Source organism: Ascoidea rubescens, assembly GCF_001661345.1.
Source record: "Ascoidea rubescens DSM 1968 unplaced genomic scaffold ASCRUscaffold_1, whole genome shotgun sequence".
NCBI lineage: Eukaryota > Fungi > Ascomycota > Saccharomycetes > Ascoideales > Ascoideaceae > Ascoidea > Ascoidea rubescens.
The window spans coordinates 1526149-1549357 of NW_017962913.1; the positions used below are offsets into that span (position 1 = coordinate 1526149).

Below are 23209 nucleotides of genomic sequence, written 5' to 3' on the forward strand. Positions count from 1 at the left end.
ATCGTGTGGTAGTCGGAGTTACGCAACCGAATTGTAAGATCCGGTCACTTTACATCAGAATCCAATCAAACTTTTAATTAAAATTGAAGTGTAACTAAAAGCAAATGTATTGCTAAAACTAAAAGTATGAGCAAAATTAATTAAAACTAAAAACAAATAAGTTGTACAGATCAAATGGATTTTAATCTTCCAATCACTGTTATATATTAATACTCGATAACTCATGATTTGCATCAGTGTAATTTTACTTCTCTTTTTAAGCTCCTGAAAATTTTTCATTCATTTACTAAAATTCGTAAACTTTACTTCCTCGACTTTTAATGTTTAAGCCAATAGTTTGTTTATCCACTCTTATTTCCATTCCTATTTCTCTCCACTGACTTTTATATCATTTCTATATCTAATATCGCTTTTATATACAACATCAGTTTGCTACTTTCTATAAGCCTAAAACTCCATTTTCAACCTGATTTTTAACTTTAATTCGCTAATTTCGAGTTAATTTTTTATTTTCTGCTTTATTCCAATTTTATTTGATGAAGGCAGTAAACTTCTTAAATTTAATGAAGCTGATGAGTTTAAATTGTAATTCCAACTTCTCGCTAATTCAAATTGCCCAATGAAGAATTACCCATCTTTTATAATTCACCAAACCCATACACTCCTTTCTGAAGGAGCTGTGAAAAAATTGAAACAATCTTAAAACAGTCGAATTCGATTTGAACTCGTTCAAAGTGAAATACCTTGTTAATTTAAAGCAATCCCAGTATTCGTAAATCAAATAAAGGAAAAAAAATCGGTTTTCGGAATTAAATTTCACTTCATTTTACAATTTTAATTCAGCTATCGTATAATATTGCAATACTTTTCAAATAATATTATAATAATAATATTGTAATATTTTTTTTATAAACCCTTTATGAATTGGGTATGAGCAAATTGTGAATCAAATTTGAATCAATTATGAACCGATTCTTTATCTGCTTTGGGGTCTTGACAGCACTCTCAAAAGAAATTAAATATTATATAAAGATTTTATAACCTTTGTATAATTTGTATAAATTTGAATAAATTTGAATAAATTTGAGTAAATTTGAATAAATTTGAAGTTTGTGTACAAATCGTATAGAAAATTGCTATCTTTTTGAAATCTCCCTAAGATAACAGCCAGAGTAAAACAGTTGACTAATTTATTATTTAAGGTATTAACTTATTATTTATATATATAGAATGGAATTGAAAGCCCATAAAAAAATTAAACAGCTTTAACCAAAATGAAAGGCGTGCATTTCAAATTAATATTAATTATATTAATTATATTTTACAATTTACCAAATACTGTGCCTGATATTTTGTAATAAGACCACACGTTTATTAGACTGTCGTGTAAATTAAAATTTCTTTAAAGAGAGAATAAAATATAGCAGGATTTTATTTTATTTTATTTTATTGTATTTTATTTTATGATTGCCAACAATATGATTATATAATATACTATTATTTGGAGTTCAGAAATAAATGATAGAATAGAATAGAATAAAATAGTACAAAAGATAAAGTAATAGAAATTAAAAAGTCATTAAAGTCAAGAAATAAATCGATAAATGAAATAATTAAAATAGTAGAGAGAGAACCAAAATACAGAACCTAGGAATAATATTAAAAGAAAAACAAAGAAAAACAAGAGAGAAAATGAACTGATAAAAATATGAGATAAATATATTATAGCCTTAAAGAATGATTATATTGAGCATTGATAGATAAGTTTATAAGTTGATACAGCTAATATAATTGATAGGATAAGATATAGGATAAGGTATAGGATAAGATATAAGATATAAGATAGGATATAGGATATAGGATATAGTAAAATATAGGAAAGAAGTGGGATTACAAACCATTTTCTTGTAAAACTTTAACTAATTTGTTTAATTTTAATTTGGCAAAGCCTTCAGGATAATGTTTATCTGAAACAAACATGATTAGATATTTTGAAGATGATTCCAAATCATAATGGTGATTTGAGTTATCTTCTGATTCGTCATCACCATTATAGCCATCATTGTTATAATCAGGAAATTCTTTTGAGAATTTTCTCTGTTTTTTGTTAGGTAGTGAAGAAGGAACTGTGTAGGAGGAAGATTCTGAGTATGATGAAGAAAAAGAGGAGGATAATGAGTAATCCTTTGAAGTAAAAATATTGTCAGACAAATCGTTAATGACCAAGTCAGTTTCTGACTGGTTTGATAGTTTTTTGAATAGATTCAAGTCCCTTTGAAAGAGAGTTAGAAAGATTTTTTTGTTATTCAAATTGAAATGTAAATGAATTGGGGTTTTAATTAAATCATTATTAAGTTTATTATTATTGAATATATTAGTATTTTTATTGTCATTGATATTTTTATTGTCATTGATATTGATATTGGAATAATTTAATAAATTTTTAAAGTAAATTTTAAAGAAATTATAAGCATAAAAGCTAATTAAATTCAAGAAAATTTGAGAATCCATTGTTAATTTGTCTTCCATTAAAGATCTGGCATTATCATTCATTTGAGGATTAGAATCATTTTGAGGAGGATTTGAATCTGTTTTTTTTTCAGTTGAAAAAATTTTAAATTTTGATGTGAAAAAACTACAAATTGATGAATAAATGGAACCAGTACTATTATTGATAGTAGTAGTGTTTTTCTGTTTTGTGTTTTTATTTGTAGCTGCGCTACAATATGGATATTTATTTTGTGAATCCAAATCAGATAAATCAATTTCCTGGTCTTCTGGTAAATACTGTTTATTTATATCATTTTCACTAGTAGATGAGAGATTTAAACTAATAGTAGAATGTATATTTGTGGAAGAACAAGTGGAAGAGGTCCTTTGTTTTAGAGAATCCTGATAAACTTGATAGTTTAGATTTTTAAGTAATAAATTCATGCTATTGAAATTATTTTGAGCGCTGATACTTTGGTTGTTTTTATTTTGATTCTTGAAATCGATTTCCGACTTTGCTAGTTTTGAATCTAGTGAAGAAAACAAGACTTGACCATCGTTATCGTAATCAATCAAAGATAAGGAATAAGAAGCATGGTCTGGAGTCAATGGAGATTGTTTTAAGAAACTGGAGAAAAGCTGGCTGATCGCCTCACTTTTGATAATCATAATGTCCTTTGTAAATACCAGTATAGTATAATTAGATGTGTGGTATAGTGTGAAGTGGAGTGGAGTTGAAGGGTATGGAATAGATTATCAGTATAGATAAGGTAAGGAGATGAAATATAATATAATGTAATATATGATGATAATATAATATAGAAAACAGTAAATGGAGTATAAAGGTCTAATGTAGCAAACAGGAGGAAAGCAGAAGAAGAAAAAAGATAAAAACTAAAGTATTTATATTAGTGAAAAGAATAAAGTAATAAACTTGTCTTTTTTATTTTAATTATACTTTTTATTTTAATAATATTATATTATATGATAATATTTTAATTTTTGCAAGTTAATTGCTCCCAGTGATTTTAAGTTAAGGTTTCAGCATTTTAGTTGTGAGTTTTTGAACAATCAAACAATTGATTACCAATTAGAGTTTCCCACTTCAAAGCACAAGACCAGCCTACGGGAACTCTGGGTAGTTGCACTCTAGTTCAGGCACTCCCAAACCCAACCAGCTTTCTGGTTCCTCTTATCTTCTCAACAAGTGATGATCATTTTAGACAAATCCCATTCGGGCAATATCTATCTCAATGTCCCATTTAAGCTTTGCCAACATTACGTCGCAACATTTGTGTGTACAGATTACTGCATATCAACAACTAGCACGCATCTTTTTTGCATATATTTAGCGTTTATTTGCGCAACTGCTGCTGCAAATGACAGTAATATGTCAGATTATGAATAGTTCCGCGAACTTCTGCATTAAAAATGCACCACCAGCCACAGTTTTCTTTTGAACAGGATAGCGCGCGCTACTTGAACACGATGGGCAGGTGAACTCGGCACAAACCCGTGCGTTTTTGTGTTGCACCAGCTCTGCACCAGCGCCATGGAGACCAGCGACCTTCTCTGAAGTCCAGCTGGAGACTATTGCTTGAAGGATCCCATCGTGGGGGCGTGGAGGTTGTTCAAAGGAAACACTGTGAAAACTGTGAGAAGAAAGCTCCGCTGATTCAGGCTTTTGTGGTAAAGAAAAGGAAGCTGATGATCCATCAAATAAGGTTTGCAGTCGTCGTTATCGTCACCAATAGAATCGCTGCTATCTCTACACCGGTTTGTTCCAGTTTGTGTTATTGGAGCATTTCCGTCAGCACGGAATGCACAAACAGCGACCATTGCCATCAGATATGATAGATGCACTTGTTCTTCCTACTGCTGGTATTATTACTAATCTCACCCAAGATGCTGGTGCTGGATGATAGAAAATAACTGCTATTAAGCCCATCAAAGTTTTACATTTTCCATACCTCGATTATTTGTCTAAGAAGTTGACTCATTATCAGTCCTTGCAACTGATAGCAATCGCTGTTTCCATTAATTGGGCTTCCCAAAACTACAAAGGCATATGTATCACATTGTATTTTTTCAAAGGCAGGTTTACATTAAGCAAACTGTTTTTTTTTTGGTAATTTGGGTTTTATGATTATTTTTGGTTTTTGTCTTGCTTGTGATCTTTGTGCGAGCTACATTTGCTATGATAAATGAACTGAATGTTGTAATAGTGATACACTATCATCAGCAAGTCCCTTTGTTGATTCAACCGGAGATTAATTCCAGAATTCATTTCTTAAATCGTTCAGTCAACCTAGAAATCGCACCCATTCCAACAACATTTATCGGTGATTAATAGTGACCCAACTATCATTCTTATCCTTTCCAGTTTTCCTTATCTAAGTATCTCATGATCAGCTAGCGTCTAAAGGTGTGTTCATTCGGGAAAGATATTTAGAAATTTAGCAGAAATCACTGATCATGGGCTAATCAGAATAGACACACAGCTTGCAACAGTCCTACGCATAACATTGCGCTTTCAAAAGCCCTAAAGAAACGTTTGGGCAGGCTTTATAAATAGATTTGTGATCGACGAATTTTCCTACATTTGCTAAATTTTGATAAATTTTAGTGGCAAAATTCTTCAAATTTCTAGTCCCTTTTATGAGAATCTTAAATGGTTGTTGAGCTAAAGCCACATCACAAGGAAGCAGAGTCACGCTACCGCAAAACCCCTTACGCGACGCGCTCCATTTGCTACAGAGACCCAATCTCTTACTCAGATCTTATGTAATACTTTTTTGCATGGCGTGTCTCTTAATGACATCACACAAAAGAAAGCCTGCTCTTATCCTGCATTTAATCTACCTCTGTCAATCTCGATTCTCAGGAGCTGAGCTGAGGTCTCGATACGCTATTTTCGCAAAACTTCTCCGGGAAGTTGCTTTTTCTATGCAATTTATGTTGGATACTGCCAAACTCGCCCAAATTACAGCAGTGTTCAGTGCGAAAAATAGAGCAAGAAAAAGAAACAGCTTATTCGTTTTTTTTATATCGCACTTTTTCCTTTACCACTAATGGACGTATATTCTAAAACAAAATAAGCCCAAAATCCAGAAACCCTTTAAAGTTAATACCTATTAATACTATTCTTCTTTTTTAATTCGCTCTTTTCTTTTCAATTTACTTGTTTTTCTTTTTTTTTGGTTCATTTTTCGTTTGTTTGAATTATTTGCTTTCATTTAAGGTATATTACTTCATATTACTAAATTCCAAGGTGTTTTTTATTCATTTCCGAAAAGTATATTATAAAAAAACACAAATATCAATTATTCTCCCTTTTTTTTTCTTGACCATTTGCTATGTTTTCTTCGTCTTAAATAGCCGTAATATCGCCATTTTCCTTACAAAATTGTACAATTCTAAAATCTTTGCAAATCTTTGCAATTTGTTTTCTCTCGTTTTCTGCTATAATTTACTATTTATAGTCCACAATCTATAAAGAATAGACAATTGGTTTTTCATCTCTTTCTATTATATTTCATCATCTTTTCTGCCATCTTATTTCATTTGCCTTATTTTCGTTTGCTGTCTCACTCTCCCTCAACACTATTTTAGTCCTCAATCACCTATTCCATATTTAATACCCTATACCCTAAAACAGAAATTTATCGACAATCTGATCACTATACATTAACTATGCCTACTACCCCAAAATTTGAATTTACATCTAACCATACCTCCCCATCTCCTTCTCAATCATCATCCATTTCCTTTAATTCGCCCAATTATAATAATAATAATAATAATAATAATAATAATAATAATAACAATAATAATAATAACTCGCCAACTCCCACTACCAAACAACAAATTGATTACTTCAGCTTTTCACCAATTGCTGATAATGATAGCACTACTAAAAAATCAAGAAAAAAAACTGGTTTTGTAACAACTCCCCCAACGATTCCTGAAAATATTCCTGTCACACATACTTCAAATCACAATCTACCTGTTTTCAAATCAATTGAATCCGATTCAAATTTGAATTTAAATTCAATTTCAAATCTAAACTCAAGTCCAAATCAAAATCAAAATCAAAATCAGAATTTTATATTTCCTAATATTGATAACAGTATTAATGATAATACCATCAGCACAACAAACAATAATTCCCCAAATTTAAGTCCAAATTTAAACACAAACTCAACTTTAAATGCAAATTTCATCTCAAACATCAATTTCCCTCCTACTCATTTGAATAAAAAAAAAATTCAAATTGAAAAAAACTCAAATGATTTATTAAACAAAAATCTAGTCAGTGTAAACTTACCCGATGAAATTTTAAACTACGATTCTAATAATAATAATCATAATAATAATCACATTGACAATGATAATGACAATGACGATAACAATTTAAATAATATCCGAAACAATAATAAAAACAATAACAACAATGACTTGAACATTCATTTAAATAATTTTGCTAACCGAAACCAAAAAGACTCTGACTTAAGATCCATAAACTCGGATTTTGATTCAATTGAAGAATCCTCATTCATGAAAAATAATTCAAATCAAAATCAAGATCCCAATTCCAATTCTAATGCCAATTCAAATTCGAAAATCCAATCAAACACAAACTTTTCAACAAATACAACTTTTGTTGAAAACGATCTAATTAACCCTCATAAATCTATTGGCGAAAATAATACTCATAACACTCATTCTAATAAAAAACAAAAGCTTTCAAATTTTTTCAAATCAAAGATCTCTGCAATCAAAAATATAGATTTTTCCACTAACGCGTCTCTTGCCCCTGGTGCCTCCAATCACCACGATTCAAGGAACAAAATCACTGATGAGGAAAACAATCCAACTATAGATAATAATAATGGTAATGGCAACAATGACGATATCGAGCTCTTAGATTTGAATTCCCAAGCTAAGAAATTTATACAAAATCATAATTACAATAACAACGACTTCAAAAACGAAAAGAATCTGGATTTTTTGGATTCAGCTCCAAATATCAATCAATACATAAGGAGCAATAGAGGAATTTATGGAATGGAGGATATGAATTACTCCACTTATTCTTTTAGGTCATCAACAAGCTCATCTCTTGATTCTAAAGATGATATTCGTAATCATCATAATCACCATCATAATCATCATCATAACCGTGATGATAATCATGATAATAATGATAACGATAATGATAGTGCTTTTTCAAGTTCAAGTTCAAGTTCAAGTTCAAGTTCAAGTTCAATGCAAGAAGATTACTGCCCCCCACCAAAGAAAATCCAGCTTGGGGTTTTAGGGTCGCTTTTGAAATTGTATCAAAATCAAAATCAAAATCAAAATCAAAATAATAATTACTATCATGATGATCGATATCGGAATGAGGTTTATAATAATGGAAATAACCATTCTAAGCATCGAAGATTTATGTCATCTGCTTCTAATTTGCTTAAGGGTAAAGAGAAAAAAAACAAGTCAACGGTCAATTTAGGTAAAGCTGGAGATGAACCAGATAAGAAAACCAATATAAAACTTCCCGAGATTAATTTAATTGATACTAATAGCCGTAATAGTGAGGAATCTAAAAACGAGAATTCAAATAATAATAACAGTAATAATTCACCAGAGGTTTTTCTAACACCAAGAAGAACATCGAAATCGCCAGCACCTTCAATATATAAACATAAACGAAATAATTCATCAATTTCCCTATTTTCAAGCAATAGTAATATACCTGTTTTTGAACCAACGTCGAATAAGAGCAAGTTTAAGTTTGAGAATTTCAATGGAGAAATAATAAGTGATAAAAGCACAATGTCTCGACCTTATATGCCCAAGAGAAATTCAGGAGGCAGCTTTTTTCACAACAGAAGGTTGAGCAAATCAGTTGAAGCAAGAATCACAGTTCATATCGCCGATGTGTTGCAACGACAAAGGTTTATAATTCGGTTGTGTAAGGCGTTAATTCTTTATGGAGCTCCCACGCATCGACTTGAAGAGTTTATGATAATGACATCTCGAGTGTTGGAATTGGATGGGCAGTTTATGTATATGCCAGGAACAATGCTCATGTCTTTTGGAGATGCATCAACAAGAACTTCCGAGATGCAGTTGATCAAGAGTCCCGAGGGATTGAATTTACACAAACTACAGGAGGCTTATGCGATTTACAAAGACGTTGTTCACGATATCAAAGGAGTGGAGGAGGCATCAAGAGATTTGGACGATTTGTTGTCGTCTAAACCATTATATTCGCCATTTTTGTGTGTTCTCATTTATGGATTTGGCTCAGCAATGATTACGCCTATGGCGTTTAGTGGAAGCTGGCAAGATATGCCAATTTGTTTTATTATTGGGTTGTTGGTTGGATTTTTGAAGTTTTACGTGAGTCCCAAGTCACATTTATATTCGAATGTGTTTGAGGTGTTTGCATCGATTGTTGTTAGTTTTATTGGAAGAGCCTTGGGAACAATAAATGATGGACGAACTTTTTGCTTTTCTGCTGTTGTTCAAGGGACGTTAGCATTGATTTTGCCTGGATATATTATTTTGTGTGGATCATTGGAGATTCAGTCTAGAAACATTGTGGCAGGAACAGTTCGGATGTTTTATGCTATAATTTACTCGTTGTTTTTGGGTATTGGTATAACATTGGGAGCAGCGTTGTATGGATGGATAGACAGTGGGGCTATTTCTAATTTGGAATGTGCAAACAGTGTGAGTCCATGGTACAGGTTTATCTTTGTTCCAGCATTTACGATAGCATTGGCCTTGGTGAATCAAGCCAAGTGGACCCAGATGCCAATTATGATAGTGATCTCTGGAATTGGGTACGTTGTTAGTTATTTTGCATCGATGCATTTCCAGGACTCGACTGAGTATACTAGTGCGATGGCTGCGTTTGTTATTGGTGTTCTGAGCAACTTGTACTCAAGGGTGTACAAAGGACTAGCAGTGTCAGCAATGTTGCCAGCAATTTTTGTGCAAGTTCCAGGAGGAATAGCATCAAAGAACACACTTTTAGCTGGTATCCAAAGTGCAAACAAGTTGGTGATTAACACAACAAGCACAACAACAACAGCAGCAGCAGCAGAAACATCATCCAGCTTCAGCGAGGCCAGCAGTTTGGCCTTTGGGTTCACAATGATCGAGATTGCTTTGGGAATTTCTGTGGGGTTGTTTGTTTCGACCATTGCAGTGTATCCTTTTGGCAAGAAGAGAACACCCATCTTCACATTGTAAGCTATTCCGAGATATAGACAGATATAGACAGATATAGACAGATATAGACAGATATAGACAAGCATAGAGATAAGCAGGAAAACCAGCACAACGGAACTGCGGCGCAGTCTGTGGCGGTGGACAAGGGCTGGTGCAGTACGGAGCGGCACGGATCGGCACGGATCAGCTGCCGGAACGAACTCATCCACCTTGATCAGCAAAAGCACCACCACTGTTAGTGGACCAGGCCTCACCTCCACCATGTACAGCAGCCAGAACAACTCCAGGCTCCACCGGAAAGTGCAAAACTATCGCCAAACCAGGTCTTCCAACGCTGCCTCTGCCCTCGTCTCCAGAAGAAATGCCATCAGGAAGGAAAACCCCTTCAGCGAGTTGCTGAACCTGCGATACAGCTTGAACTCTCCTCATCCTGACGTCTTCCCACTCTCTGGAATTGCTGAACCACTGTCTCTGCTGCTCACAAATCCCTTCGAAGACTACAGCAACAACATCAAAAGATTCAGCCAGGCTCACTTGCAAAACGATCTCAGCGATGTTAATGCTTACGACACTTTTCTATCCTCTTCCTCTTCTCCTGTCTCTTCTCCTGCTTTTCTCAACTCCAGAAAGAGACCCTTGCCTGATAACTACAGTGATGTTTACTACACAATATACCCTGATTTTATTCCCTGGCACCATACACCTATTGAAGACTCCATAACCTCTTCTCATCTAGATAAAGGCTTCGTCGAACCTTCTCCCATAAGAAATGAACTAGCTTCTGCTGCTTCGCTAGTCATCCACTTGAAAAATCTAAATGATCTATCGAATAATCTCCTTCAACTCAAAATTGTTAGAGATAACTACTATGACAAAATCATTGACAATTCTTCTTTCCAGCCTCCCTCAAGAGTAACGCTAACTGACTCCAAAAGAGAAGCATGGTTAAGAGATCTCGCCTCAATTAACATCCCCCTAAAGAACTTGGCTGAAAAGAAAATCCCCTATGGAATCAAAAATAGAGTCCTCATAGACCAGATCATCCTAAAAAGAGTCCCTATATCAAGAGCAATTTGGCTCATCAAATGCGTAGGTCTAAATGAACTAAAAATCATAAAAAGAAAACAAAACTTACCTATCAATTCATACCAACTATGGATAAATGAATGGACCTCCCATCTAACTTTTTACCTAGATAACATCTTATCTCAATATTCAAACGCTTTTTTCAATTCATCCTCCAAAAATATCAACATCAACGACCAATCAAACACCACTACTTTCAATAACAATAATAGTAATTACAATAATAACAGCACTATTGATGAAAAATTATTAGACTATTTATCTCTAAACTTAATATCCTCTCTAAAATACAAAATTTCCTATATTATAAACCTTATCTTCAATCTCTTTTATGAAAAACTAATAAACAGAAACATCTTCTTCAATTGGTTAATAAACTCTTTCAAAAAAGTAGAAAAGGAATTTGAACTAATCTTACTACTACAACTAATCAAAATCTTTTCAAAATTCCTAATTCCCAACATAATTAATAACAATACAAACAATACAAACAATACAAACAATACAAATAATACAAACAATACAAACAATACAAATAATACAAATAATACAAATAATATAAACACCTCTACCTCAGATCTATCTCCAGAAAATACCGACATCCTCTTATCTTCTTTATTTCAAATCTTAATATTCAAATACGATTTTATCTTGAATAAACTATCCCTAAAAAACTTATCCACAAACCAAAATTTCAACCCAAATACCTCAGTCCAACAGAACTACTCAAACATTAACACTCCCAACAACAATAACAACAACAACAACACCAACACCAATAACAATAAATTCTATTTCTCGAATAATTCCATATATTCCCAAGTAAATTCTCCCACAACTTTTGGTAATAGCCCTATAAACTTCAATTACTCTTCAAATCTAGACTCCTTCTCAAAAATTATAGATGATGCCTCAAAGGTCAATAAAGAACTAAACCTCAAAAAACTATCAATGCTTTATGACATTAAAAACTTGATCAATTTCTTATTCCTAAAAAAATCAGACTGGCTAATAATTCAAAAAATCGACCAGCTTTCCCTAAAAACTTGGAACGATACTAAAAATTTCCTTATAAAATACGATATACTAGATATACAACTAAAACCTAAAAATAAACTAGATTATAAAAATATCCAATCCCTAATCAATCCTGATTCAAAAATTAATTCAGACTTTAATATAACCTTCAACGACGTCAATTATTATTACTATTTGAAAAAGAATTTTAACTTCCAGTCTCTAAATTTTGATGAAATACTAATTCTACTAAAAAAAGAAAGATTCAATGAAATTTGCTTTAAAAATGATTGCCTTCTAAAACCACTTAAACAAAATAAAGATGATGATAGCGATACAGATACTCAAACTAACACTTTAGATTTTGATTTAATCTTAAACAGGAGAAATCTTACTAATAACGAGCTTTTACTACAGAAACTCAATGATTTTTTAAATAAAAGAGATTTTTTCTTACAATCTTTTATATGCCATGACCAAGAAATTTATGACTCACTAGTAGACCTATCTCTAAAACTAATTAATAAAAAAGATGCACCTCTTAATTTGTTTTTAAAAAATGATCAATTTAACCTATCAAACTTGCAAAATAATTTGAAAAAAAATTTCTTTAAATTCCAAATTAACCAGCTAATTATGCTCATATTCGATAATTATTTTCTAATACTCAAAGAATTGCACTCTTTATATCTGAAATCTAATAATAACAATGATAACCAAATTGAATCAATTACAAATCAAAAGCTAAAAATAATACGACAAAACATAAGATTAATGCTCGATTGGTCTGTAAACAATTTCGAATTGGGTAAATTCAATTTTAATGCTTCAATTGGAAATTGTGATATTGTATACGAACACAAAATTTTAGTGGTAGCAAAAATTTTTGGAAGATTTTTATTTCAATGTCGATTATTTTTATCAAAAATATTTAATGGCCAAGTCAAAGATACAAATTTGAAAACTCAATCAAATAATATTCAAGCCACTCCAAGAAATAATTTTGGTTTAAAAGAGAAAAAAATTATAATGGGCAGGATAATCGAATTTCTACAATCAGAAATTCTAGATTTTCTTCTTGATATTGCAAACTCTCCAGAGGTTCCTTTTGAAAGTTTAAACATTTTTGAAAATTTAGATACAGAGTTAGATATTTCTCAATTTAATTTAAATGGAATTGAAAACATTACTCAAAAAAATACAAAGATCTTCACAAGAGCACTTATACCATTTAAACCAATAAACTTGAAGTTTTTAGTTCTACTTATCAATCATTTAAGTCAGTTTAACCTATTTTCAATTGATCTTTATTCAAAAAAGTTGATTTCATCTGGCATGATATATGACATTGAATCACCTCAAAAGATGAGAAACTCTAATTTAGTTCATTACTTGATTTTGAAAAACTTAAAGTTTGCGAGAACATCTAAAATTCACATTATTTTTAAAAACTTGAAATCTAAAATATTTAATGATATTAAACAGAACAATCCGGTTAATTCAAAAAGTATAATAGATCAACTACTTGAGCAACCCGATATAGATAATGATTTTTCAAATTGTATTACCAAAGCTGAAAGCATAATTGACAATTCGATTATAAAATATGTTTTTGAAGATGGTCTTAAAATCCCAACATCTGATTTGGAATACTTGTCAAAGTTGGATATTGATAAAAAAATAAGTTTAGCTGAATATTTGATGAAATCATTGGGCAACTTTATGCTTGGGGAGAACTATGAATTAATAAATAAAAGTATTAAAATCAGTTCAAATGAATTAATTAATCAGGAATACGGCTCAATGAGTTTCTATCAAGGTGGAGAATTTTATGTGAAAACATGGAATATTACCAGCGAGAAAATTTGTGTTTTATTTAGTATCTTTGAGGGATTCTATTCATTGGAAAACTTTTTTAGTTTAATTAAAGAGATTTTTCTTATCTATAATTTTCAGGATGACACTTTTTCCAATCAAAATTTTAACTATTTAGCGTCTCCCAATTCCATTCAATTATCAAGACCTTTGATGAATGAATATGAAAACATCAAGATATCTAGTCAGGTAATTATCAAACTTGATTCAGAACAATTTTATGTTATATTGAAAATTTTAGATAATTATAAAAGTGTGATAAATTACTATTCAGATAACAGTATTTCATCTAAGCTGGCTAATGTTCCAAAAGTGAAAAATCCAACACTCAATTTTGTTGACTTATTCAGATTTTTTATTGATGGATATTACAACTATACATTTAATAGTCAAAATTACGCTCCTGACTATAATTTTCTTTATTTATTGAAACGATTTTCGAAAAAATTATCTGATTTTGTTGAGGAATTTTCATCGATATCTGAAATGCTCTCACCAAAAGAATTAAAAGAAGTGCTCAAAAACAGAAATGAGGATAACAAAAGCTATTATTTATCAGATGAAAATCATTTTGGTCTTGTCAGTGAATTGCTAAAAAAATTAGATGAGCTAATTTCTTATGAAATAAACATGAGCAGACAGCCGGTTAAATCTTTAATTGATTCCTTTACTTTAAATGACAATGTCAATAATTTTGGTATTGACACAAGAACTTTATTTTCGGATAATTTCAATAATTTCGATTATAATATTCGTAATATTTTTATGATGGTTTTTAATAGTCCTGAAAGTATAATAATATCCAAAACAGATACAGAAAGTTGGAAAAATTTTAATAGCAATTCAAAGAATTTTAAAGATTTGACAAATTTACTTAAATTAGTGAAAAAATTAAAAGCTGAATTTTTCTACAATTCTATCAGCAATTTTATTAATTCATTGATATCAAACTCGTTACTAAGTGAAAGTGATAAGGAGAAAGAAAAATATATCAAATATCTAAATATATTGTTATGTTTTGTTTTAAATAACTTTATTTCATTGAAAGAGCTTATAAGACTAATGTTTAAATTATATTTGAAAAAAACAAATGAGAAATTTGCTTTTGATAATCAAACCTGCCGAATAAAAGAAACAAGTTTTTCGTTTATTTTGGATTTGGTTTTTAATGACTATGAAGATTATGTTATGTTAATTCAGAACAGACATCAATTGAATTATTCTCGAAATGAATTATTTAAGGTTGATCCATTTTTAAATATTAATTTAGGATTAATTTTTCTTAAAAAATTGCCTGAAAATAATTTTGGATATCACACAAATGGATTTCACAATAATAAATTTTGTTTAGTTATAGAAAACATTAAAAATGGAGAGATGAAGAATCACAAATCAAAGATTTTAAAATTATTATTAGAATCGCTAACTTTTAATACTTTTGAAACTATAAATTACTTGATTAGAAACACAATAATTGATACCAAAATTATCATATCACTATTTATTCAGGTATTATTTTATCCTTATAGACTGTTTGGGATTTTTGATTTTTATAGTTTGAAAAATCACGAAGATACTGAAACGGATTATTTGACCATTGACTCGAAAAATGTATTGATTATTATATTTATTTTAGATGAATTTAATATAGTGATTTGTCAAGCTATAATCTGTCTTTTATTGAGTCAAGAAGAAAATAACAATAGAAAAATAATAAAGGAAATCATTTATAAAGTTTTGATAGGCTGTGTTTTAAATAATATTGTTGAAAATAAGGTAAAATTAAAAGTATTGGAAAACATTTTTAATTATTTAAATGATATCTTGAAAAAAGAAATATTAAATGTGTTTTATGAAATTTTTTTGACTAGTTCAACTCCTTTTCAAATGAGGTTAAATTTTAATGAATATAGTAATTATAATAATAATGATAATGATAGTCAGAGCCCTGAAATTTTAAATAAATACAGAATAAAAAAATTCAACAATTTAGCACCTTACATTTCTTACTTTTTAAATTCAGGTTTAACTATTTTTTCTAATGAAAAAAATATTGAAGAAAAATATAATGAAACTTTGGATTGTGATAATTTAACCTATTTAAAGAAATCAAAAGAAGATTTCTATTATTTGAACGACGAAAATACCATTAATTTAATTAATAACGGATTTCAGAACATGATTATAAGCTATCAGAAATCTAAAGATAAGATTACCAAAAACGAAGTTTTAGTCGGGTATACAATTTTTTTGAAAATTATTGAGTTAAACAAAAATTTGTTTATTCTGAACTTGGTTTCCACTAATGACAAAATTAAAAACAAGTATAGAAAAATTATAATTGCCTTTCAAAAGATTTTAAAAATTGATTTGTTCAAAACATATTCTAAGATAAACGAGCTAATCAATGACATAATTTGCCAAATCAAAACTGGGGTTGAAAACTATGCAAAAGAAAAGAATATTGAAGTTGATGGAGACACTAAAAGTTTATTGAATACAGGCAAGAGACAAAATCAAACCCGAAATGACATCAACAACGTTAAAGATGAAAAAGAAGTTAGCAATGACAATAATGTTTGTGAGAGTGGATACAATAGTGAGTTGGAAGATCATAGCACGGTTTCTTCAAGATTTCTTGAGGCAAGCAAGTTGACTAATGGCATTGATAACACAAAATTCCTAAATGAAAGTCTGATTTATCATAATAAAGTGTACTTTGAAAATTGTATCAAAAACGATTTTAGTGAAATCGAGCAGTATTTCAGCTCCAAAGAACTCGAGGTCAATGAGATCCACGACAAAGAGTGGTTTTTATTTGATAAAATCAACAAGAAATACCTCAATTTGAGCATAAAACCATTCGATCTACTAGAAGAGGCCAATAAAGATGCCACTCTCAACGATGGGGCAATCAACCTTCAGCTATTTGATGCCACAATAGAAAAGGAAAATCCCCTCTAGACACAACAGGCAGGGGATCGCCAATATACTATTCTGCACACTATCCTATACATTTTTCTATACATAGCATTGTAATATTTTCGCATTGTATCATAGCTTCCTTTTTGATAGCAACCATTTTTATCAATACAATTCTCATCAAAGCACTACAAAAACGCCTTTTGAGGTTATACCTCTTTGATTTCCGACAATATATCCGGGAGAGCTCGTGACCGTAGTCAGTTCCGACTTGCACATAGCATATATTCTCTGGGGTTTTTTCTGCTTCTGCTGTTTTTGCTGAAAGTTGCCAGTAGTTGATAGCTGCCAATGTTTGGAACTCCTAAAGATGGGGGCATCCATAAAAAAAGACCTGCAAAGAAGCCCATAGATCCAGGTTTGAAGACCAGCAAAGGCAGAGCAAAGATCTTTGATTTTTCTGCTCCACGAAATAGTTGTGTGTTTCAGAGAATCAAGAGAAAGAACTTTTATCGACCAGAATTATTTTACTCCTCTCCTTTTTACAAAAAAATTGTCCCTTTATTTTTGAAAGACTTGAAAAATTCGGTTTCAATACTAGATGTTTATGGCAATGTCGGATTGAAGTGGCACAACAACAACTATGTCTTGGTCAACAACTATCCAATTCAAAATGTGGAGATTTTTGCTCAAGTGGTTGACATACAATTTAGGGATCTCAAGTCGAAATACTCCAAATTTAATGATAACAAAACTAGTAATAACAGCTATACAGTTGATAATTTGTATTTCATAGACATTGATGATTCAAGTGGTTGTAATAATTTGACGACCTGCACCATGAAAGAGTCCCTGTATGTTAGCTCAATTTTGGAGAATAAAAGTGAAATATTTAGAAATTGCAAAAGTCCAGCAAATCCAAATTCATCGTACTTATTGATAGGCAATTACATTAAAATTCATGGAAATGTGAATAATAAATTCAGAAAGAAAAACAGAGCCATTGAAATTTCTATTCAGAAATTTTTTTTATTTTCAAAAAGTTTGAATGATAAATCCCATTCAAAAGTTGAAATTTCCTTAGAAAAAGAGCTAAAATTTTGGGCTAAGACATTAAATGTCAGAGATTCAATATTATCCCAACCTTGGGATGTTAATAAAAAATATAATTTAAATTGTTTAATCGATAATGATGATGTTCCAAGTAACACAACCGAAAATTTAAATTCAAAAAATATTAATCAATGTCAATATAAAGATGATAGCAGCAATAGGAGCAGTGAGAGTGAAGATGATGATATCGTATTTATAGGTCAAAATGAAATAAATACAGATCAACATATAAATCAAATTTTTCAAGATAAAAATTACATACTAGATTATTCTGATTTTTTAGACATAATATCTCTACCAAATACTTATTTACATTCCTCCTTACTTTCTTCTAAAAATTTAATTTCTGTATTACTTTTAAACAATGACTCAATTATTAATATTACTAATTATCAGTATGAAGTTCTTAAATATTTAATTATTATTATTACGAATTTATCACTGGAAAAAATGCAAAATAAAAAAACTAATATGGGATATGATATTTGTACAAATAATAAAAATATGCAAGAAAATCATACTAACAATCAATTGATATTTCTAGAGGATGCTTATGGTGATATGGTCCTTTCAAATTTTTTGGATTTGCTAACTTTAAGATTAAATTTAAAGGCATTTCTAAGTCCCTCAAATGATTTAATGTTAAATTCTAGTTTGTTTGATGACACTATGTTTTTAGATTTAAAGGGCGATTTATTCAATAAATATTTGGAATTTTTTGTGAATAATAAACTTATCAGTTTTTCAAAAATTAGGATTAATTTAAATGAAAAACCAATAATACGTTATGAAAATTTATTACATATATATAACAAATTATTATTGTGGCTAAAACAAGTATTAAAATTAAATTATTCGATCTACTTTAAAAAATTTAAATCTTTAATACTAAAGTCAGATGAATCTATACCAATTCCAAAGTTAATTGAAACCTTCAAGTTAAAATATAAAGATTTTAATAAAAAGATTTTTACAACTGAAGATAATAATTTATTTAAAATACGTTTATTTTTGGAATATATTGAAACGACCTTATTTATTAATATTAAAAGCACTGATTTAGGTATTATAATTCAAAAATTAACAAAATGGGTGATTTTTCAGAGAACAGAGTTAAAAAAACTTGAAAAAAACTTGATTTATGATTTTATTATTTATTTGAGCGATAATCAAAGTATTTGCTCAAGAAACAAAAGTTTCAAATTAATAAAATTTGAAGAAAAATTGGAAATGTTTAAATTGTTGACTTGGACTTTTGATAAAAGAGAATTGCATTGGAGTTTATGTACTAAAGGGTAAGATTTAGAGTTACTATGTTGAGATTTTATTATTTTTGATCTTAAAGAAAATATGTCTATTAATCAAAACAAAGAAAAAAAGAAAAAAAAGAAAAAAGAAAAAAGAAAAAACAAATAAAATAAATAAATAAATAAATAAAAAAGCTTTAAATGTTTGTTTAAAAGAATCCTATGCTTCCCGGAGTAGTATAGTGATTAAGCAAATTATGATTTATATCACTTCCTTTGATTGTTTGTTTTTCTTCTAAAGTATTAATTGTTGATTGTCTTGTCGACGGTTTTGATTGTTCAGTATTCAAATATATATTTTTTGAGTCATCATGAGATGAAGGGTTTGATTTAATATTTTTATTTGAATTTTGGTTCTGGTTCTGGTTTTGCTGCAACATTTCTGAATTGTTTTCTGTGTTTATTTTTTGATGAACACAATTTCCTAACATATTCATATGACCACAAGAGGAACATATATTATTTGAATTAATTTCAATCATGGTAGGTTTTGCTGGATTTTGAATTGTGTTTTTTGGTGTTGAATTTGCGTTAATGTTTGGGTTTTGTGCATATGTTTTTCCATACGAAGTAATTGAATTTGGATATATATGAGGTTTTACGAAATGGTTTAAATTAACTTTTGGGTCGCTACCTGCGATAACATTATAAAATCCATTTTCAGATACAATTAGATTATTGTTGTGATGGCCATTATGGTTGCTATTATGATTGTTAGTAATCTGAGTGCTATTACTGTTATTACGATTAGCGTTATTGTATAAATTTGAATTGTTGGATAGGGGTGTTCTAAGATCGTTGTTCAAGTTGTATCTTGAGTTTGAGATGGGGCTTAAATTCATTATGTATTTCTTATTTGATGTTGATAAACCGCTTGAGGAGATATCAGACTGGCTGGAACTCATAAAATATTCAGCAATCTTGAGGTATTTGTAAGAAGCACTTTTGAAAGACAAAATATATTCTATGAAAGAAGATTTTAGCCCGGTATTTATTGATCTAATATATTGATCATCGACAATTTCCATTGAACATTCCAGTTCTTCCAAAGCTTCTTTTTGCAAAGAAATTTTCTGAGATTGACCAACTTTACTTTCTTCAGCTCTTAATTTTGATAAAGATCTATTTCTCTTTAATTTCAAGTTGTTGCTTTTCTGTTCTCTTTTTTGAACATTGATGAATTGTAACCTTAAATTTTCTTGCTTTTGAATTAGTTCTTCATTCAATTCTCTTTGAATATCCAAGCATTTTGAGAATTCAATTAATAGTTTTTTGCTCGTTTCATTTGGAATAATTGCAGACCAAGAGTTTAGTTCATTGATGAATTCGATTTGATTTTTAACTGATTTTTTCTCGTATTTAACAATTTTCTTTAATCTATTATGCAAATTATGAGAGGAGGATTGAACTGGCGAACCACCCATTCTATTCATAACTTTAGAAATGGGGCTATAAATTGAGAAAGCTGATAAAGTTGAATTTGGAGTTGAAATCGAATAGTATTTTGTGCTGCCACTATTGGTATTGGGGTTCGTATTGGAACTGGTATTAGAATCGCTATTTGTATTATTTATATAGTTCAGATTATTCTCTATGTTTGAAAGTTTGTTTTGATCGTTGATGGTGGCATTAGAACTGCAGCAAGTTGACATTTCAGTTAGCAAAGCCCAATGAATTATTCAATATTCTTGCAATTGATAACCCTGGTGGAAAAAATTTCACCACTGCTGTCTTTGACCAGAAGAGCATTTGAGAGGAAAACCCATCCTGAACCAAAAAAATGATCAAACAAAACAATATAACTTCTTCGGACACAAAAAGTCCAGTGACCAGTGCTGTGGGTGCAGAAAATGGAAAGCGCCATAGAGCTGGAGTTTTCCTCGGCTTTTGTGTTTCAAACCAAGAAATTCCCAATTGGGAAACAATATAAAACAATCAGTGCACAGGAAGAGGTATATCAAGACTGTTTTCGTGACTTGCTCTTTTACAAATTTTGCAGTTGTTTAGTTTCAACGCTGAATTCAACTGCTAGACATGGCTTCCAATTTTTTAATTTACCAGGATGAGAGAGCATTGACTCAAAGAAAACAAGCAGAAACTAATATCAAAAGCGTTAGGAATAAAAGTGCCAACAATATCGATCAGAATAAAAAGGTATTAGTTCCAAATTATGCCTTGCCAACAATCGCATCCAAAAGATATGTATCAAGCATTGAGAAAAGTAAAAGCACCAGCTCCACTTTCAAAATACCCCAAACCAATGGTCTTCCAAAACGAAAATCCTACTATAACTACAGTAGTCGATCGAAGTCAAACACAATCCATCATAATAGAACGAATCCGACCCTTCTAAACAGTAACCAAACCAACAATAAAAGCTATACTCTCAACAATTCAAAATTGGCAGCAACTCCGGGTAAAGAAGCTCCTTCTTTCACAAAACTATTTGATTTATCACCAAAACGATTTGATCATGTTCAAAAACATAATATAACTGTTTCAACTAATTCTAACCCAATTAAAGTCCGAAATCCATTCAAGGAAGAAAGTTCAGAAAATTCTTTGTTAAATGCAAAATCTTCATTCAATGATACTTTGAAAATTAAAAACTTTTCTTCGATAAATGATTTAAAAAATCTTGATTTGAGAAATTATGATCATTTAACTGATGACAAAGAAAATTTAAATGCTGGTTCTTTATTAAATACGAGTGGAGAGTATATTCCTAATCCAACCTTGAGGTGTTTATCCCCTCAAAAATTAAAAGCCAGGGTTTCTCCATTAAAGGAAACAGTAACTCAATATGAGAAGATTTCTTCAGCAAATTTAGCAACCAAAACCAATGCCGATGATTTGAATAGCAGTCGTTATCAAAAGATATCAAACAGTATGAAATCATTAAAGGGAATTTACGAGAATCTAGTTGAGTTTGCTGCCCCTATTGATTCAACTAATTCATTTATTTCCAATTTTAATTCTGGTTTCTCATCATTCGATTATACTCATGAATATAACACACCTTATTATTTTTCTCCAAATTATCTAAGAAATTATGCAAAAGATAAAGAAAACCTTTCGAAATACGAATGGGAAAATTTTGTGAACAGTTACTCGAACATGTTTGATACATTGATGAATCGGATCAAATGTTTTCAATTTGACTTGGATAATTTGCTTTATAAAATAGATGAAAACACAAACAAGGAAATGGTTGTATTAACGCAGCTTATGGGAATTGTGAATAAAATTGAAAATGCAAACCTAAAAAATGAATTGGAAAACAAGATGGGATTATTATCAGCAATTATCAATAACAGTGATAAAATACAAAGTTATCCAATGGAATCTGTTTCTTCTATTGACTCTTATTTCAACAATAGTTCAAACGATGCATTATTTGGTAGTTCACTTGGCGATAATTTTACGCTCAACAAGATGAAATACCTCAACAGTGCTTTCGACGCCGATACTGCTGGAAGCATCAGCAAGAATAGCATGAGCAAAGCAAAGAAAGATGGCATTGAGAGCTGTATGGCTGCAAATTGTTTACCAAAAGCTAGGACTGAGCAGCAATTTCTCTCGCCATTGACCGATTTTTCCAATATTTTTTATTCTCCCACATTTGACGAAGAAAAGAACGTTGAAACAAATGAAACTTACGGATCAAGTATCAGTGAAACTAATTCCATTGAGAATTCATGTCTGGCCAGTATTAACTTAAAGTATAATCCGATAGGTGATTATGAGGCTTCTTTTGTTTCTGGGAATAAGTCAGATAAAGAAAATATCAACCTAGAAGAGAATATTAACCAAGATGAAATTTCAACGGATCATGGTATTAAATATGAAGATGTAAAGAATAAAGAGCTTGACCCTGTTGTAATAAAAGCTGCTTTGGCAGTAAAAGAGAATTAAATTTAAAAGTAAAAGTAATATGATTTATCATGATGAAAAATGCAATTTAAATAATATAGTATAAATGATCTTAGAAATAATTCTATATATGCTTTTTTTTTGTGTGTGTTTTAAATAATAAAAAGTAATAAAAAATAAAAAATAAAAAATAATAAAAGAATAAAAGAATAAAAGAATAAAAAATAAAGATGAAACAAAATGTTTTTTTTTCAAAGTAATTTTTTTCAAATAGGTAATTAAAA

General features: G+C 30.2%; 6 protein-coding genes across 6 annotated transcripts; 4 read left to right on the forward strand and 2 right to left on the reverse strand.

Annotated features, from left to right (window-relative positions):
• Positions 1-1890: 1890 nt before the first annotated feature.
• Positions 1891-3159, reverse strand: ASCRUDRAFT_67923 (uncharacterized protein; the record flags this gene model as incomplete). Its single annotated transcript, XM_020191449.1, has 1 exon — positions 1891-3159. One exon carries the CDS (start codon positions 3157-3159, stop codon positions 1891-1893), a length of 1269 nt encoding a protein of 422 aa, XP_020050171.1.
• A 5181-nt stretch (positions 3160-8340) lies between these two features.
• ASCRUDRAFT_30063 (DUF1212-domain-containing protein) lies at positions 8341-9753 on the forward strand (the record flags this gene model as incomplete). Its single annotated transcript, XM_020190158.1, has 1 exon — positions 8341-9753. One exon carries the CDS (start codon positions 8341-8343, stop codon positions 9751-9753), a length of 1413 nt encoding a protein of 470 aa, XP_020050172.1.
• A 227-nt stretch (positions 9754-9980) lies between these two features.
• SRB8 (Srb8p) lies at positions 9981-16860 on the forward strand. Its single transcript, XM_020192368.1, has one exon. The coding sequence runs from the start codon at positions 9994-9996 to the stop codon at positions 16672-16674; it is 6681 nt and encodes a 2226-aa protein (XP_020050173.1). The 5' UTR covers positions 9981-9993; the 3' UTR covers positions 16675-16860.
• A 120-nt stretch (positions 16861-16980) lies between these two features.
• On the forward strand, positions 16981-19146 carry ASCRUDRAFT_73626 (uncharacterized protein; the record flags this gene model as incomplete). The annotated part of the gene is made up of 1 exon (XM_020192369.1): positions 16981-19146. One exon carries the CDS (start codon positions 16984-16986, stop codon positions 19042-19044), a length of 2061 nt encoding a protein of 686 aa, XP_020050174.1. The 3' UTR covers positions 19045-19146.
• An 850-nt stretch (positions 19147-19996) lies between these two features.
• Positions 19997-20476, reverse strand: ASCRUDRAFT_31026 (uncharacterized protein; the record flags this gene model as incomplete). Its single annotated transcript, XM_020190237.1, has 1 exon — positions 19997-20476. A coding segment is annotated over one exon (480 nt), but the record flags the coding sequence as incomplete, so codon positions are not given.
• Positions 20477-21086: 610 nt separating this feature from the next.
• On the forward strand, positions 21087-22967 carry ASCRUDRAFT_67928 (uncharacterized protein; the record flags this gene model as incomplete). Its single annotated transcript, XM_020191450.1, has 1 exon — positions 21087-22967. One exon carries the CDS (start codon positions 21087-21089, stop codon positions 22965-22967), a length of 1881 nt encoding a protein of 626 aa, XP_020050176.1.
• Between the last annotated feature and the right edge of the window lie 242 nt (positions 22968-23209).